Source organism: Equus quagga, chromosome 5, assembly GCF_021613505.1.
Source record: "Equus quagga isolate Etosha38 chromosome 5, UCLA_HA_Equagga_1.0, whole genome shotgun sequence".
Classification (NCBI taxonomy): Eukaryota; Metazoa; Chordata; class Mammalia; order Perissodactyla; family Equidae; genus Equus; species Equus quagga.
The window spans coordinates 118790030-118809257 of NC_060271.1; the positions used below are offsets into that span (position 1 = coordinate 118790030).

Genomic DNA, 19228 nt, shown 5'->3' on the forward strand with positions numbered 1-19228 from the left:
AAATGATTTCTCTATAGCAATGCCATGCTGTTCATTTACCCACAGTAGAACTTCTTTCAAAATTGGAGTCAATCCTCTCAAACTCTGCCTCTGCTTTATCGACTAAGTTGATGTAATATTCTAAATACTTTGTTGTCATTTCAATAATCTTCACAGCATCTTCACCAGGAGTAGATTCCTTCTCCAGAAACCACGTTCTTTGCAACTCCTCATCCATTCTACTTTTATCATGAGATGACAGCAATTCAGTCACATCTTCAGGTTCCACTTCTAACTCTTGCTGTTTCCACCACATCTACAGTTACTTCCTCCACTGAAGTCTTGAACCCCTCAAAGTCATCCACAAGTGTTGGAATCAACTTCCTCCAAACTCCTGTTAATGTTGATATTTTGACCTCTTTCCATGAATCACAGGTGTTCTTAATGGCCTCTGGAATGGTGAATCCTTTCCAGAAGGTTTTGGATTTACTTTGCTCATATCCATCAGAGGAATCATCATCTATGGCAGCTATTGCCTTATGAGATGTATTTCTTAACTAATAAGACTTGAAAGTTGAAATTACTCCTTGAGCCATGGGCTGCAGAATGGATGTTGTGTTTCATTGTTAATGCCATCGAGTTGACTCCAACTCCTAGTGACCCTGTGTACAGTAGAGAGGAGCCCTGCTCAGTCTTTTTGCGCCGTCCTCTCATCTTTCTGTGCTATATCAGACAATGCTCTGCTGCTATTCCTAGGGTTTTCATAGCCGGTTTTTTTCGGAAATGGGTGGCCAGGTCCTTCTTCATAGATTTAATGTTGGCAGGCATGAAAACATTAATCACACTGTATATCTCCATCAGCTCTTGGATGACCAGGTGCATTGTCAATGAGCCGTAGTATTTTAAGAGGAATCTTTTTTCTGAGCAGTAGGTCTCAACAACTGGCTTAAAATATTCATAAACCATGTTGTAAACAGATGTGCCGTCATCCAGGCTTTGTTGTTCCGTTTTGTCTGTGTTGTTCCACGGGCAAAGTAGGTTTAGCATAGTTCTTAAAGGGCCTTAGTCTTTTCAGAATGTTAAATGAGCATTTGCTTCAACTTAAAGTCACCAGCTGCATTAGCCTTTAACAGGAGAGTCAGCCTGTCCTTTGAAGCTTTGAAGCCAGGCATTGACTTCTCTCCAGCTCTGAAAGTCCTAGATGGCATCATCTTCCATTATAAGGCTGTTTTGTCCACTTTGATAATCTGTTGTTTAGTGCAGCCGCCTTCGTTCGTTATCTCAGCTGGATCTTCTGGATAACTTGCTGCAGCTTCTACAATCACCACTTGCTCCCTCACCTTGCACTTTTATGTTATGGAGATGGCTTCTTTCCTTAAACCTAGTGAACCGACCTCTGCTGGCTTCAGACTTTCCTTCTGCAGCTTCCTCACCTCTCTCAGACTTCATAGAATTGAAGAGAGTTAGGGTCTTGCTCTGGATTCGGCTTTGGCTTAAGGGAGCATTGTGGCTGGTTGGATCTTCTATGCAGACCACTAAAACTTTCTCCATATTAGCAATAAGGCTGTTTCGCTTTCTTATCATTCGTGTGTTCCCTGGAGTAGCACTTTTAATTTCCTTCAAGAACTTTTCCTTTGCATTCACAACTTGGCTAAGTGTTTGATATAAGAGGCCCAGCTTTCAGCCTGTCTCGGCCTTCAGCGTGCCCTCCTCACTAAACTTAATCGTTTCTAGCTTTTGATTTAAAATGAGAGACGTGCGACTCTTCCTTTCAGGTGAACACTTAGAGGCCATTGCAGGATTATTAACTGGTCTGATTTCAGTATCGTTGTGTCTCAGGGCATAGGGAGGCCGGAGGAGAGGGAGACGGGGGAACGGCCAGTTGGTGGAGCAGTCAGAAAACACACAACGTTTATCGATTAAGTTCGCTGTCTCATATGGGCGTGATTTGTGGTGCCCCTAAACAATTACAACAGTAACATCAAAGATCACTGATCACAGATCACCATAACAAATATGATAATAATGAAAAAATTTGAAATATTGTGAGAATTCCAAAATGTGACACAAGAGATACAAAGTGAGCAAATCCTGTTGGGGAAAAATGGCGCCGATAGACTTGCTTGACACATGGTTGCCACAGACCTTCAGTGTGTAAAAAGTGTAATGTGTGCGAAGCGCAATGAAACAAGGTTTGCCTGTACTTACCTTCAACTCCACAGAAAGTAGCCGGGTGCCCGAGGCTTGAGTTGGTTGTAAAGGACGGAAGGTTCAGCAGAGCCACACAGGCCAGCGCTCACCCCTGCCCTTTCTGCCTTTTCTCCCCAGGGTATTTGGCTTCCCTGTCCACTATACCGACGTCTCCAACATGAGCCGCTTGGCGAGGCAGAGACTGCTGGGCCGGTCATGGAGCGTGCCGGTCATCCGCCACCTCTTCGCTCCACTGAAGGAATATTTTGCTTGTGTGTAAGGGACATGAGGGCAAACTGAGGTAGTGACAGAAGTTTAAACAAACAAACAAACAAAAAAAATAAAACACAACAAAACACCAAGAACATGAGGATGGAGAGAAGTATCAGCACCCAGAAGAGAAAAAGGAATTTAAAACAAAACCACAGAAGCGGAGATACCGGAGGGCTTTGCCTTGCAAAAGGGTTGGACATCATCTCCTGGTTTTTCAATGTTAACCTTCAGTCCTATTTAAAAACAAAACCAATCTCCCCCACCCTTTTTTTTTGGTCAAACATTTTGTTTTCTACTCTTTTCAGAGGGGTTTTCTGTTTGTTTGGGTTTTTGTTTCTTGCTGTGACTGAAACAAGAGGGTTTATTACAGCAAAAGTCAGTAACAGAAAATAGTAACAATACCTTGCAGAGGAAAGATGAGAGAGAGGAAAAAAGGAAATACTATAAAAATCTATATATTGGATTTTTATAGTATTTTTTTTTTTTTTTTTTTTTTTTTTCTATATATCTTTTTTGTTGTTGTCTCTAGCCTGATCAGATAGGAGCACAAGCAGGGGACAGAAAATAGAGACACTCAGGCGGCAGAATTCCCTCCCAGCCACTGAGCTGTCTTGCCAGCACCATTCCTGGTCATGCAGAACAGAACCCAGCAGCAGTAGGGAGACGAGACCACCATACAAGACCCTTTTATACAGTATTTCAGGTGCCTACCACACAGGAAACCTTGAAGAAAATCAGTTTCTAGAAGCCGCTGTTACCTCTTGTTTACAGTTTATATATATATGATAGATATGAGATATATATATAAAAGGTACTGTTAACTACTGTACAACCTGACTTCATAATGGTGCTTTAAAACAGCGAGATGAGTAAAAACATCAGCTTCCACGTTGCCTTATGTGCAAAGGGTTTTAACTGAGGATGGAGAGAGGGAGACAGCTTGAAGGTGGATCATTGTCATGTGGGTTCTTTTCCCCTTGGTGTTTAACAAGGTGAAAGAGGAGAATGTGGGAACAGCATCCTCCCATTTCTCCCTGCCAAAAAGGGGGGTGGTAAGATGAAGTGGTCGGGACGGTGGAAAGCTGAGGTGGAATTCATCCAGGCTCACGCAATAACCTTTTGATTTTTTTCGAAAAGGAGACTCCCTCGGCAAGATGGCAGGCTAAGGGGTCTCATTCCCAATTTCTCACATTAGCCGATTCGAGGGCTCCTTGTGGTGGGATCAGAGGTGATCCAGAGTGCGGGGAAAGTGACAGTTCAAGCCCCACCTGGAGCAAATAAAAAAACATACAAAACGTACTGGTGCTTTCCTGTCTAAGTCGCCTTTTGTGTGTTCTTTTATGAGGCCCCCACCATCCACCCTCTGTGCACAAGGCGGCTTCCGGCCCCTGGAATGTGATGTTTTTGGTCATCTCCAAAGGCTGCAGTTTTATACTGGGAGGCTGATGACACCTTTTGTTATAATTATTCTTATGGTTCTGGTTATAATTATGTTTGTTTTCAGATTTTCTTTAAGAAAACGAAAACCCAACCCCCCCTCCCTTTAGGTTTCAAACCAAGGTGCGGGGAGCAGGGTGCTTCTAAGTTAGTGGTGGCCCTGGTGCCCTGGCTCCCTACCCCTCGGGCCAGGTGGGCCACCGGGCGCAGCAACAGCTGGGCAACTGGGGAGTCCCCCCAAGGCCGGCCTTCCGGCGCGTCCCTCTTCTCTTCTACTTCCCCTCCTCTCAAGTCATGTGTGTCAGGGCTGGAGGGAGGGCCGGGCATCTCTCTCCGCGTGTGTGTGGTTGGAGTGGTGTGTATTTCTTTTCTAGTACTTGGTCTGATGATAGCTGTCCCCTTACCTCGCGTCGGCAGCACCTGGAGCCCCAAGTGCAGACACTTGGTTCCACTTCCTACCGAGGCGGGCAGCCTGGCGTTGACGGTAGGCAGGGACAGCATTGGTGGCTCCGGGGTGAGGGCCAATGGGCAGATGCTTGCCTGGATAGATGGGGTGTAGATATGTGGCATATAGAGATATATATTTTATAATGGGAGGGGGGATGGCACCTCCTGGGACTGGCAGGGCTGGGAGGTGTGCTGTCAAGCACATGGTCCCAAGTTCGCATCCCTAGAAAGATAGGGCCTATGGTGATAGGCGCTATATAAATACATAGATAGGGTCATGTATAAGAAATATTATGTAGTGGGGAGCGGGGGAAGGGGACTCAGAACGCTGATCCTCAGACCCCATGCAGACATAAGCCCCACACCAATCAATCAATTCCACACACATACACAGGAACATATTTCTCTACCGATGCATAATAAATGCACTCACTCACACACAGCCAGGGAGCTCCCAGTGCGATTCTCCCCAGGATTCAGGACTTTGTGGAGTCGGCCCTGCAGCTCTTTACCTCTGTTGCCCTGATTGCAGGTAGACTGTCAATCCCAGAAGTTGCTAGGTGCTGAAGGCAGGAAAAGGAGGAGGTTTCATTTTAGCAGGTGCTCTCCTCTAGCAGGTAGCGTTCTATCTCTTTTGCCCCTGGTGATGTCAAAAGATTCTTCTGTTAGCAACCTGTGATACTGACCTGCAACTCTAGGCACCAGTAAAGTCAGCCCTCAACTCCCCCTACCTATTCTCCCCCAACCAAAATGAAATTGACATCCAGGTCTGTCTTGGCCAGGGGGCTTCCATTGGAAAGAAATGGGACAGCAAACCTCATCTTTTGAATAAAGCAAATTAGTAATTGGTGACAAAACTAAACCAAGACTTTGAATCCCTCGCTCATTGCTCAGGAGTAAGCTCATAGCCGGTGGCCGCAGTCTCCCACTCCTTTTAGGGGTGCTTAGTTCTGGACCCCAAGCTACTCATTTCCTTGTTGGATTGGTTTTTAAGATCACATCCAGTTGCTTCCTGCCAGCTCTGTGACGTGATAGCAGGTGGTGATGCTGGACCCTCGTGGGGCTGGAGCAGCTAGGAGGGAGGATCCCTCTGCCCCTCCCTCGTTGGAGTCTCTGTACCTAACTGTGGTGCTCGCCTGTCCCCTCCTCCTCCAGCCAGGCTCCATCTTCCTGGCCTGGAGTCCACCAGCACCACTCCAGGAGGGCTGCGGGGAGGAGGGCTGCCTCAGGCAGTCCCAGGTGCTCCCTCCCCCGCCGGCCATCGCTGCGGTCTTCCCAGCCCTGGTGTCAGGACAGTGTCCCCGTGGGCCTTCCTCTGCAAAAGGACTTTCCAGCTCTCGTGGCTCTCCTAGGCCTTTTGTCCACTGCTTAAGTGAAGGAGTTTGCCTTTCTTAGTAGCGAAAGCTCCACCCAAGGGCTGGTGTGGGGAGGAAACTTGGTAGCCAAGGATGTGTGGCAAGCCTGAGGGATTAGCGTGGGCTGGCCAGCTTGCTCCCAGGAGGCCTGGTTGTTGTGGCTGATACTTCAGAGCGCTTGTTCCTCCCAATCTAGCAACCTGACTGGGCCCAGAACGGGCCAGCTGCCCCCTCGCACGGATGAGAGTTAATCACCAGCGTTTCTTCCAGCCCAACCTGTGGGTAGAACTTGGTAGAGTGCAGGGGACCTTGGGAATGTGCCAACATGGCCATGCTGGGGTGCCCTTAACAATCTGCTTCCAACCCTGGGGGCCAGGTATCGGGTCACCTTCTGGAGGGGAGCTGTGCTTCGACAGGCTGAGGTAGGGTTGTGTGAAGATTAAGGTGTGGGGGATCATTACACTTGCTGTGGATGAGGCTGAGGGTAGAGGCCTTGGAGCAGGAGAAACCAAGGCAGCCTAGGGGAAATTCTGGAGTATGTCGCCAGCGGGATTTTCTTTGTAAAGAGCCGGCCCATTTACCCCTGGAAAGGAGGGCTTCTAGGAACTGAGGAGGATGCCTCCCTACTTAACTGCAGGTGCCAAGTGAGGCGTGGTGCCAAAGATCTGTGGCTCCGGTCTGGGGGAGGTAGCGGGGGCTCATGCCAGGTCGAAGAGCCCTTGGTCTCCTGCTTGAGGAGGAACTTAGTCCCCAGCAGGTGGCTGCTGAGCCCCGTGGGCCTCGAGCTGGCTGGTGCTAACCCCCCTCCCCACAGGACTGGCTGGAGAACGACAGGCTAGGGGAGCTGCAGGTGAGGATTAGAGGGGGGGCGGGGTGCTTCTGTCGGCAGCTGACGACATGGATGTGTTACTATCTGTTTTTCTCTCTAGAGCCCAGAACCTTCCTGCTATTGAACATTCTACTAGAAAGCAAACTTCCCAAAAGAGCATCCAGGACCTCTTAGCTTTTGAGACAGGCTTGGGAGTGGTTGGCTGGTGAGATGCCCGTGTGAGTTTTGGTGAGTCGCTAGGGTGAGGACTGGGACAGGCAGACCCAGCAGGCAGTAAGGCTGTTGCCTGTTGAACTGGTTCCATGAGGGCCGGCTCCCCTTACTTACCGCTCAGCTGTCAGCTCTGGGGAAGCCTGGAGGGGAATAACTCACCATCTCCAGCACAGGAAGGTCTGTAACAGGAGCAAGGGAAGGAATATTTCAGCAGAGCCATCTGGGAAATGTCCTACAGGAAAACTGCAGTCAGCGGTCTTCATATCTTTGATTATGTAAGTATGCATAAAGTGGATCCTGGAGGCGGCTTTGAATTCCTGTTGCTGTTCGACTTGGTGCGGAGTTGCTGTGGCCCTGGTGTCTTTCAGAGGTGTCATTTTCAGGAAACTTGCAGGAGGCCCCTCGAGTTGTGGCTTGGGCCCTGGTGCCTGCCTGGCACTGTAATCTGAAGAGGGCTGGCTGTTTCGTTTGGTCAGGGGACCAGCAGAGCCAAGATTCTGGTGAGCACTGAGTTTCTAGCCGGGCCCCATTTTGATCCCAGGAGGTGATGAGTCTGGATTTGTCATCGGGCATTGTCTAGTCTGATTGCTCCCAGTGCTTGTGATTAAAGGCGACACTGGAGTTGTCCTGCCGTCTGGCAGGGAGCAGCTGAAGCCTTTCCCTGACCCCAGGATGGGAAGGGTGTTGTGGAGAGCTGGCTGGAGCTAGCGTGGCCCTCCCAGCCGTTCTCTCTCTTGAGGCAGGGATTGACTACAAGTGTTCGGAGGATCTAGGAGGAGAGAGAAGAGATTAATTTAAAGGATGGACTCCACTGTGCTAGCAGAAGCTCTCGAACCTTTACGTTTTGGTCGGGGAAGGCTGGGGTCTTTGGGAGGCCGCAGCCCCTCGTGCACCTGTGTGTTTCAGCTCAGGCCGGCTTTGGTTGGTGACCTCTTGCTTATCCCTGACCCCAGGCAGTGGAGTTTTGGGGGAGGGAGACACAAGCAGGGAAAAAGCAGTAAGGACAAGGATGGAAAGTTCCTTTGCTAGTCATGACTGGCTAAATTGCCCAAACAGAGGCCGGTGGACTCCTGTTAACTCCACTAACTGGAAAACTCCCCCAGTCTGCTCCACCCGAGGGCCGTGGGAGGGCGGTTTTCTTGAACCCCAGTGCGGCGGCCTCAGTCCCGTGCCTGAGGAGATGAGCAGGGATCGAAAGCACCACCTGAGTCCCATTTCGCTTCACAGACTGATTTGGTTGCACAGCCCTAGAATTCAACCAACAACAAAAATGCCGAAATTCCTTAGAATACGCAGAGGGAGGAGGTGACTCAACAAGGTGCTAAAACATTTTATTAAAAATATATATTGTTAAATTAAGTCTGCTGTCTGGACAATGACTGTTTGTTTTGTTTTCTTGTAGTGGAGTTTAAAAGAGACTATTATTTTACTCTGATATATTATTATTAAAAAGGCATTTTAACTTTGTACTTGAAAACTAAATGAGCGATTTCATGTGTTTTAGCTGAGGCATTGAAGTAGCGGGTGCTTACTTATTTGTGGGAAATCATGTATTCATACTGAAGAATAAACTCCGTAGCTGACTTGGTAATAACTTTTACTGTTACAGACGATTTCGCTTTGACCCCGGCGGCAGAGCACTTTACTCCACATTCCACGCAGCTAAATGCAGGACTTACTCCCCAGATCCTTCCCTCCCACCCCTCTTTCCTTTTTCTTCAGTTCCTCTTTTTTCCTTTTTTTTTCCTTTTTTTTTTTTCCTGGTTCCAGCATCCTTTCACCACTGTATTTTTTTAGGGTTGCTTCTCTATTTATTGACAATAATAATGTACATTTCACAGTCTGGTTCTGGGACATCCAGGGAGGGGCGCGTGTGTGAGGGCCCTGAGGGGGTCCCCCCGCCCCCCGGTGTTCTGTTGTATCTCTGTGTAAGTGATGCTCGTGACATAGCTGTTTATGAAATTAAAGAGGTCAGTGCGTACAGCAGATGTAGAAAGTCTGTCAGTTCCGCCTTCATCACATTTTTTTTGTGCCCAGAAGAATATAATAAAGCTCCTTTCTAATGTACTTGTGCTGGAGAACACTTGAATAAATGGACTGTTTTTGTGCAAAAAGAAAAACGGAAAAAGCACCGTAATAATGTCCTTTTGTCTTGCGTCTCCTTTCCCCTGACATGACTGTTGACAGCCTGCTCCCGAGGGGCTGAGTGCCCAGGTGGGAGGACTAGCTTTGGGTCCAGACGACGTAGTTCCTCCCTTTAAAACATCACCTATGTGAGCATTAAGTAGGGACTGTAAACTGGGTGAGAAAAAGGACAGTTTGGTTGACTTGAAGCTCAAAAAATAACTTGTAGTGAGATAGGTTTGCTGGAAAAGCAAATTTTGTCCTGGGCTGAATGATAGTTTTCAGAGTAGAGCCAGGAGAGGAGATGGTTTCGTGCCAGTGTCTTGGTCAGGTGAGCCTGAGGGCTTTTGCTCCGGGCACTGTTCCCCTCTCTGGGGGGTTTCTCCAACACACAAGGTGCCCAGAGGAGAGCAGCTGGGGTTCTAGACAGTCTGGACTCTGCAAGGAACCCTGGAACGAATTGAGGCCCTTGGCCTAAAAAAGGGAGAATTGAGAGATGTTTGCAAACACTGAGAGGGCAGGCCCAAGGGGCTGGGATGATTCTGGGTAGTTCCGTAAGGCAGCAGAAGTGGGGTCAGTTGGCAGGAGTTGACCTGTTTCAGCTCAGCGTTTCACCCCTGGCCAGCAGGGCAAGGGGCTGCCTGGAGTGCAGTAAAGCCCTGGTCAGGAAGAGGCGCTGGACAGTCACTGGGGATACTGCTGGCCTTCCTTGAGACCCCAAGTCTGGGTTCCTCTTGGTGCCTGGCGCCTCCTCAAAACTGTCTTGCAAGTGGGCGGTGCCTTGTGGTTTGAAGAGGCCGTTCACACAGTCTTCCCTTCATCCTCATGATTCTTTGCCTGGCAGTCACTAGTTCCCTGTCCCCACCATCGAAGAGACTGAATCTGAACACATCTAAGAATTGGGATCTTCCCGCCACATCTCAACTCTAAGACCCCTGGCATTCTGTGCCAAGCAGGTCCAGCCAATGGTTTCTTCCCTTAAGGGAGGGTTATTCGAACCTTCTTTTCTGCATTAGACTTCCGGGGAGGTTTAGGGCTGCACCACTTTGCTGGCAGCTTTGAAAGAAATTATCAGGGGAGAATTTGAGAAAAAGGAGAAAATAGGCTTTTTTCATGGGCACTTTTCTTTACAAAATTGTAAATGTACATTTAACTTTTATCCTACTTTTTTATAAATAGTTTTCAGTGTTGATGTAGAATTCTTTTTTTTTAATGGCTGCATGGCATTTTCTTGTTGGATGTTTGTTTCTTTATATATGCATTTTATTTTAGCTATAAATAGAGCTGCAATAAATATCTTTATGTGTTGGCTTTTCCCCCCTATATTTTGTATTTTTTCCTTCAGATACATTCCCAGAGATGAGACTTACTGGGGCAAAGTAGATGAACATTTTGGTTGGCTCCTGATGCCCACTCCTGGATTTCCTCCCAGTGGTCAGCAAACAGAGTGTATGTTCAGCTCTGAGGCTCTCGGTTCGGAAAAAAATATAGTCCTTAGTTTGGCCAATTCAGAAATCTGTGTTAATACCTGTGAGGAAGTAAAGACTTAAGACTTTTTTTTTGAGAAGTAAGAGGTGGGAACACCACCGTTTGGTGACTAAATTTTGAATATTAGTTCACTTGGCATGCCTACCTGGCAGAAGTCTGGTGGGGGATGGAATTCACCCTGAACCTTAGAGACTCTAGCTCAAGGCTAAGGAGAAATGAGAGGGTGTCATCCATGCCCCCTAGCTCTGAAAGCCAAGCCTGAGCACCCCAGTGTCGTGAGCTGGGAGTTCAAGGTGTGGCCAGAGCCTACGGAAGGGAGCTGCTGGGGCCATTTCCTTAATAAAACTGTCCTGTGAAGCTCCTGGATTTGAACAAGGTGTCAATCAATGATAGGGAGGGACAGGGGAGCGTCAGAGCTGGGCAGGAGTCAAGGCAGTCATGAATGACGGGGGCCAGAGCCCACTGAGACTGCCCGGGGGGTGGGGAGGGTCTGTCGGGGTGGAGAGGACAGGCTGCACACCACCAGCGCCAGGCTTATGGGTTCCAGAGAAGCTTCCTTGGGTTCAGCAGGGTTGACCTGGTGGATCTGGAGGGGAATAGAGTGGGGAGGGAGACAGAGACTGCTTGGGGGCTGGCTGGGGGGAGACCAAAGCCATAACTAACAGGCCAGAGGTGGCAGGCATGGACAGTGGTGTAATTCCTGGGGTTTGTGGGTGTTAGGTGAGGGGCTGCAGTAAGGGGAAGAAAGCTTATGTTGGAGGTGGGGGCACAAGGAAGTCACATCCAAGAGGATCAGGGCTCCCCGAGATGGTCTCCTGGCATCACCCCAAAGCACCCTTTCTCCTTGGCTCCAATACACTTTAAAGGAAAGAGCCCATTCACTTCAGTGGCACCTTTTCCTCTGCAGCTGGGGTTCTATGAGGGGGTGCAGCTGGGTTAGGAGGAAAGTGCCTGGAAGTTTAGGGGATTATGGGCAGAGGCCTCTGAGAGGGGGACGATTGAAACAGCAATTTTCAGAGCTGGATTCAAATCTCAGAGAGCAACCCAGCCACCCCCTCATTTTCAACCCCGAAGCCCCAGGTGCCCTGAACTGTCAGAAGAAAGACCTTAGCATTTAGGACCTGAGGATCCAAATCCTGTGTGACCTTGGAAGGGTTAGCTGCCTGTCTGGAGCCTTGGTCCTCTCATTGGAAACCTGGGTTTTATCTTCCTGACAAGGATGTAGCCTCTGGTGTCCACTTCCCGAGCCAGGGTGTGGGGTTAGTTGCTGGGCCTGGGGACCGAAGGAGCCCTGCCTGTGGAGATGCACCGCCAGGTGGCCCTCACTGAGCCCAGGGCTTTGGCCAAAGTCAGTGTCCTTGGGTGGAGGGAGGAACTCCGGGCCTCCGGCGAAGCTTTGGCCCTCATGGAATCACAAGGTCCCCACTCCTCGAGAGGGTAGGAAAAATACCGCCACCTATCCATCCCTTGCCCGGCCCTGACTTGGCTCATGTTACAGCGACGTGAACCTTATTGATCCCCTAGGTCCTGCCTGGCCCAGTGTGAGCACTTCCGCTCTCTCTGTCCTTCCTCCCCCAACCCACCCCTCTTGCCTGTCTCAGGAGGGAGCTGCCCTGCTCCTCGGCTCCCGGCTCCGAATCCCACTCCGCCCTCCTGCTCGGGCTGCGGCTCCCTCCGTCTGGCACCATCCATGTCTCTGTTTCTCCCGGAGCATTTCCTTAATGGCACCCATCCATCTTAAACACACACTGTCCCTTGACCCCCCTCCAGATGCTCTATTTCTCTGCTTCACTTTACAGCAAAACATGAAAGCACTCCCTGTCTTTGCCGGCTCTGCTTTCTCACTTCCTGTTCTCCTCCACCCACCCCAGCGGGGCCTTCACCCCACCGTCCCACGTGACCTCTCAGGAGCCTCTCAGGTGACGTCCCTCCTCCCTGAAACCCCTTCTCTCTGGGCTCCTGACATCATACCTCGCGTCTTCCTATCCCACTGGGCCCCTTCCTCTTGCTGTTCTCTGAACGTTGGAGGGCCCCAGGGCTCCCACATCTGCTTCCACCCCCAGCTTCTCCCACAGGCCCAGGTTCCCGTAGCCAACTGCCCGCTCGGTCTCCCCACTTGGGTGTTAAACGGGCACCTCAAATGTGACCTGTCAAAAACATCGTGTCTGGTCTCCTCCCAACCTGCTCCCAGTCTTCTCCGTCTTGGTAACTGGTGCTTAATTGGTGTCAAAACCCTGGGACTTATTCTTGCTTCCTCTCTTTCTGCCACATCCCACATCCAGTTCACCAGCTTGTTCTAACACTACTCACCTCTAAATACATCCTCAGTTTGGCCATTTTTCACTATCTTACTTCTGCAGCTTTAGCCCAACTCCCTGTCATGTGTCCCCTAACTGGTCTCTGTCCCTATCATACCACGACAGGGCTCTTTGCTTCTGTTCCTGTCCCTTCCAGCCCATTTACTACAGATAATAATCTCATTAAAAATCAAATGTTAAAGAAAACTCCATCCGTTGTGTGCTATTGCAAGGATAAACCCTTCTTACCCCAGCCTACAAAGCCCCTCCCTACTCAGACAGCAACCCGGCCACACTGGCCTTCTTTCCCTTGAATATGCCAAGCTCTTTCTCATCACAGGGCCTTTGCACCTGCTGTACCATCTACCTGGAAATCTTGCTCATCTGCCTCCTCTGCCTGTTTCCCCTAGTTCAGATCTCAGCTCAGAAAAGCACTCCCTGGTTGTTCCATCTCAAGTAGTCTTGTGCCCCCTCTTCTCTGCTTTATTCATTGTCTTCATAGCTATCACCTTCTGAAATTCTTACTCATTATTTTGCTTACCTGTTTATTGCCTATCTTCCCTCCTAAAATGAAAGATCTGCAGGAGCAGGGAATTTTCCTTGTTTCTGTAGTATCCCCAGGGTCCAGAGCAGGTCTGGTACATCATCGTTATATAGTAATTATCATCATTATTATAATTAACATGTATTGAGTGCTCAGTCTGTACCAGAAGTCATTCTGTATTCACTCATTTAATCGTCCCAACCCTCTGTGCTACATACTCTTACCTCATCTTACAGGCGGGATACGTACTCTGCCCACGGTCACTGAGCACACAGGGGCAACACCTGAATTTCAAAACCTGTCTGCACCCTGCAAGGCTGCAGGTCGCAGCCTTAGTTACCTGCCCCGACTCCGCCTCTCACACATCTTGGGCTGGTCCCTTGGGGTCCCTGTGGTGGCTCTCCGCTCCCTTCTCAAGGGTCTGGGTGTGTGGCTCCTCGCCCTTCCGGGCTTAGACCTGGCTCCTTCTCCACCTACCACCCCAGGGGGCTGCCTCTTCTTCGGGGTGGGGGGCATGCAGGAGTTGGAAGGCAGGCCTGGGGCGCCTCAGGAGGAGAGTTCCTATTTTATAGCTCCTGCTCTGTGCAGACACTCCTGCTGGTCCCGCCTCCCCGAGAGACGCTACTCTGGCTCAGATTTGGATCCCCTCTCCCCTAATTTTCTGTTTCAGCCCCTGATTTGTTTCCTTTGTGGTTCTTATCACGATTGGTAATCATTTCATGTACTCATTTATTGTATTTCCCTCACTGAAATGGAAATCCAGGGGAGTAGAAACAGAATCTGTCTCGTCCTGTACTGTGTCCCCAGAAGCAAATTACATGTTTGTTGAATGAATGGGTAACCACACCCCGCCCCGCACCTGTGGGGATCTCTAGGACAGTGGTTCTCCCCATCTCGGAAGCCTCTTGCTGGGCTGAGCAGGGTTTAGGGAGTTATTTAAAACATCTGGGGCCACTGTTAGTTCCTACTCAGCTGCGTAAATGCCTAGCTTATGTCCACAGTGTACAAAGGCAAGGAGAAGGGAAGCAGCATTCATTATTGACTGTCTGCTGTATACAAAGAATCCTACCCCACAGCTGCCAACAGTGACTGAACTTCCCCTGGGTCCGCCTTGTGCCAAGTCCTTTACATGCATTATCTCACATGCATTAATTCCCATGCAAAGGCCTGCTACCCAGGTAATTGTGCCCATTTTACAGATGGGAAAATTGAGCCTCATGAAATTATGTAACTTTCCAGGTGGAAGATGGACAGAGGTGCTGACATCCCAGCGCACCAGGCTGTTTCCACCCCCCAGGTTTCCTCAGAGAGAGCAGGTGGCCTATGCCCTCAGGGCAGCCTCTCCATTGAAGGGAGTGGACCATGAGTTTAAAAAAAAATTAATATGAATTTTTCCCCCAAGCCTAAAATTATATTAATTGCACCAAATTTTAAAATAACCAAAAAACAGAAAAAGCAAAAAATCATTCATCTTCCCACCTCCCAAGGATAATTGCTGGTGGAATTTGTTCCTCTATTTTTCTTTTGCATTAGATACATAGACAACTTTACTAATTTAAAATTGTATTATTCATTAATATACTGTTTTGTAATAATTGCTAACATTTATTGATAACTCACTGTGGGCCAGATATTATTTTTCTAACATTTTCCCACATCACTAAATATTCTTTGAAAACGTCATTTTTAACGGCTGGATACTATTCCATCCCATAGATGTACCATAATTTATTTAATCCATCCTGTTTTGGGGGATATAGATTCTTTTCTTGTCTTTTATTTGGAGGGTGCTATTATCAACTGTGCTGAAGTGAGTGAGCATTCTATCATGTTCCTTCACTAATCATCATACTTTTACATATATTTTTGTAAAAAACCCAAAAACCAAAAAAAAACATGGCATAGTGAGGAGAAAAGCAGCAGAGTGTGATGGCAGAGGTGCGGTGGGCTGGGGTGGGGTGCAGCTTGGCTGGGTGGCTGTTCTCCGTGCCACGCGACGGATCAGGACACGGCTGTCCCTCCTGCGGTCCCGGCTGCCTCCCTCTAAGGCCAGGCGGGGAGCGGGGCGGGTGGGGGGGGGGGGGGGGGGGGGGGGGGGGGGGGTGGGGGAGGGGTTGGGGGAGGGGTGCCTCCCGCCCCACACGCATGCGCGCGCACCGTCTTCTGTTGGGTCTTCGAGGGGGCCCAGCCGCCGGGCTGTCCTTTCCTCCTCCCCCGCCCGCTGGGGGTCCCGTGGACACAGGAGGTCGCTGCCCACCTGGGCAGAGCCCTCCTCTGCTATGACCACCCCGGTCCCTTGTGACCGAGACACGCCCCTGCCTGCAAGGAGCGCACAGTCTAGTGGGGGCGGTCGTTAGGCCTGGTGCCTGTATGTGACCATTCGCTGGCATCAGCGGTCGAAGTGTAATCTCGGGCGGAAGGGCTCGGGACCTGTCTCGGTAAACCGGCCCCAGGAAGCTTGTGCGCTCCCGTCTGCCGCGAGTGAGGGCGCGCGGGGCCGGCCCTCCGGGTTTGTGTGGCAGGTGGAGCGGCAGGTTGAGAAAGGGAAGGGGTTAGGGGCTCACCTTTACCTGGGGGAACCCTGGGGGTGTCTGTATGCGGTTCTCCGGGGAAGAACTCTGGGATGACGCCGCATCTGGTGCTGGGGATGGGGACTGTCGGATGTTGCGGGAGTATAGTGGTTAGGGGCCCCAGAGGGTTTGGGTGCAACCCCCTGCTTAGGAAGCTTATTTCACCCTCTGAGCCTTGGTTTCCACAGTTAGGAAACTGGGGGCGATAACGGAGTCATTGTGAGAATTCCGGGTGAACTGGTGTGTAAACGGTCAGCACAGGGCTGGGCTGGCCTATAGAGGAGCACAGTGAGCGCCGTTTGTACCGGTCGTGTGCGCGCGCGCGTGTGTGCGGTAGGTCCGCGGGTGGGCACAGGTTTGGGCCGTGCACGAGATGGCGCCGCTCCACAGCCTGCTCCCGCGGTAGACCGAGGCTGTGAAGTTCTTCCGTTTTCCGTGTGCTTTCCCGAGTGTTTGTCCTCAACACTCGGGTTTCTAGGTTAACTGAGTCAGATGAGGGAGGCTCCATGTCTTTTGGGTTTGCAGCCTCAGGGGACTCAGCTGTGGTGGGATCCCTTCCTGGAAGTGCACGGAAGTGTGTGTGGGATTAGGGGTGCTGCTTCCCTGTCCTAGCTTGCTACAGAGGGGAGTTTGGGCCGCGCTGGAGACAAGGGCAGGAGAAGGGTCCTGCTGACGGGTGCTCACCCTTTCTGAGTGTGGATGAGGTGTCAGCAGGTCCCCAGAAGGAGCAGGCCTCCCGGTCTGAGCCAGACTCCACTATCCCCCTCCTGAATCAAATTGGCGGCCAGAGGGAGGGGGCTGCTGTCCTTGAGGGCTGGGTTTTGAGGCTGGTGTGCCTGAACAGTCCTCTGGCCTCATTCCGTGCAGCTCCGAGGAGCCAGGGTCTCCCGAAGGTCTGGAGAAAGTGCGGTCAGGCTCCCTCCACCTGGTGACTGGCCTTTTGTTGAGTGTGGCTGTGGAAAGAGCGCTGGGCTTGAGGTCCAAGACCCTCCCTTACCGGTTCCAACTCCCCACTGAGTGGGAGGTTACTTGACCTCCCTGAGGTGCCATTTATTCACTCGCAAGTTAGGTTAATGGTCTGCTTTAGCCGGGTCCTCGGAGAGTGGCTGTGGGTAGCCCCACCAGGCGGTGGTTATTGAAACCTCTGGTCAACCTGCCCTGTCTAAGGGGCCTGCCTCTGCTAGAGGGCAAGGCCAGAGACCTAGGATGTCTCTCTCTCCCTCTCAGTACATGTTTTTATCCAGTTACTCAAGTCACACTTGTCCACTGAATTAAAAACATTAGAAATTAAAGGCACAAGGGAAAAAATAAAAATATCACATGGTGGCTACATGAGTGTATATTTTTGTCAAAACATTTAACTGTACTCTTAAAATAGGTGCAGTTTATTGTATGTAAATTATACCTCAATAAAGTTTTTATTTTTAAAACTCCTGCCATTATTGATGTCTTAGTATATTTACTTCTAGATTTTATTTATATATAGTATATATTATATATACATATGTAAATGTGTGTATATATATAAATATATGTACACAAACTGTAAACACTCTAATTGTATGTGTGTGTTTGTATATATATATATATATATTTGTTTTTTAAATAAAAACGGACCATGATGTGTGGGCTGTCTGTGAACTGAGACTTTCTGTAGACGTGGCCTCCATCTGGCATTCTCCACCTTCAGGAGGCCTTACCCACCCCTAGTTATGGGACTGGGCTGTGCACACTGGACCCCCGTCCACGCCACGGTGCCACCTGAACCAGAGTCACTTGGGGTGGGGACCCAGCCCGCCTGGCGAGAGCAGCTCTCCCTGGACTCAGCCAGGCCTCTTGCGTTGGCATCCTTGGAAGGCCTCCCAGGCCTGGGGACCCTGGGCCGAGGAGGTGCTAGGCCTATGGATGGGCCTGGGGGAGGAGGCAACACTGACCGAGCGACTTTAAAGTGAGAATGTCCAGAAGCTTGGGGATGGCACGGGCAGGGAGGAGAGCCCACTTGACGGGGGAAGGATGGCGATGGCATGGGCTAGGTCCCAAGAGGCGTCAGATGGAACACGGGATCCTGTCTGGCTTGGCAGAGCTTAGGCGTCAAGGACTGAGGGATGGGAGGCAGAGATGCTTGGGTTGATGCAGGGTTTATGAGAGAGACAGGGTCCCAAGAACTGCCATTGGGATTTCTGTATGGCTAGAGCCCATCCTGGGAAAGTCTGCCAGGTGTTCTGGGTATCTGGGTCTGGCTGTGTAGAACATGCTGTCTGCGTCCAAGGGGCAGAGAGAGGGGACAGATCAAACATGGGGGTGGTGCTATAGGGGCTGTCTTTATTTCCAGCGTGAAGATGGGGCTGGCTGTCACCACGAGAGAAACTTTCTGGTCAGCTCATCCTCCAGCCCTTGAGCCCCAGGAGGTGCACCATCAAGGTGACATATTGCAGAACCATGTGCTTGACAAATAGGAAACAGTGCCACTCAGAGTTAGGGAGGATGCGGAATTGTTCACAGAATTGAACAGACCACAGGACCTGACACCAAGGCTTGATGCCTCTGGTCTCTCTCTGTCTCTCTCTTTGCTTTCTCTCTCGTGCTCGCTCTAGGTCTCCCGTGCTCTCTCCACTTCCAGCTTTTGTTTTTGTTTGGCTCTGCCTGGCTTCCTTCTGTAAACAGGCTGACTCCAGATGGGGGAGACGGGCCCGGCTGCTGGCAGCCCTGAATTTACATACTCTTACCTCACAGCCTTGGTGGAATTCTCCCCACAGCCTTATATCTAGCTCAGGGAAGAATTCTGATTGGTCCTGGTTAATCCTGTACCATCTCATTTCTGGATACAATCACTGTGCCCAAGGAAGCTGGGTACTCTGATCATCAGGCCAGAGTGATATGGCCAAAGAGCGTGGGGCGTGGCCTCTGCTACTAGAAGGAATTGGATTTAAAGGGGCTGGTCAAACAAAACCAATAACAACCAGATGCTGTCACACGTGGTTTTCAGGATAAAGTGAAAAATGAAGAGGGCAGAGAGGCCTCCAGCAAAGAGCGCATAGTCTATTCAGGGAGACAGAAACACAACAAAGGTCATCGGAAAATACTAGTGGCTGGCTATACTCAGACCACTGTGAGACTGCTTAGCTCTTGGAAAATTTAGACTACAAACACTGACACCCCTATTATACAGCCAATTGACTCACATTTCCAGGGCCACAGCAGCTTGGGATCAAATCTAGAAAAACGGAATTAATTCTTAATTAAGAATGCAGTGCGGCAAAGCAGGAAAAGCAGACAGGCCCGAGTTCGAAACCTACTCTTTACTAGTTGTATGATCATCAGCTCAACCTCCTCAAAGACAGTTTCCTCACCTGTAAAATGGGGATAACGAATGACCTCCTTCTTGGGGTTGTTGTGAAGGTTAAGCTGGGGGTGCTCCTGGGGAGCTGTGATCCTGGAGCTCCCACAAAGAAGGCCCTTCACGGGCTCGAGTTAAAACACGC

General features: G+C 50.1%; 1 protein-coding gene across 6 annotated transcripts in view; it reads left to right on the forward strand.

Moving 5' to 3' along the window:
* The window catches only part of DNMT3A (DNA methyltransferase 3 alpha), a 107175-nt gene extending 96350 nt beyond the window's left edge, over nucleotides 1–10825 (forward strand). For 5 of the 6 annotated variants that reach the window (XM_046660973.1, XM_046660972.1, XM_046660974.1 and 2 more), the window contains one exon: nucleotides 2308–10825. In XM_046660973.1, the coding sequence (XP_046516929.1) occupies nucleotides 2308–2449 (142 nt within the window). In that variant the 3' untranslated portion in view covers nucleotides 2450–10825. The remainder of the gene's footprint in view (nucleotides 1–2307) is intronic. The other variant, XM_046660975.1, reaches the window with a different exon arrangement.
* The last annotated feature ends 8403 nt before the right edge of the window (nucleotides 10826–19228 follow it).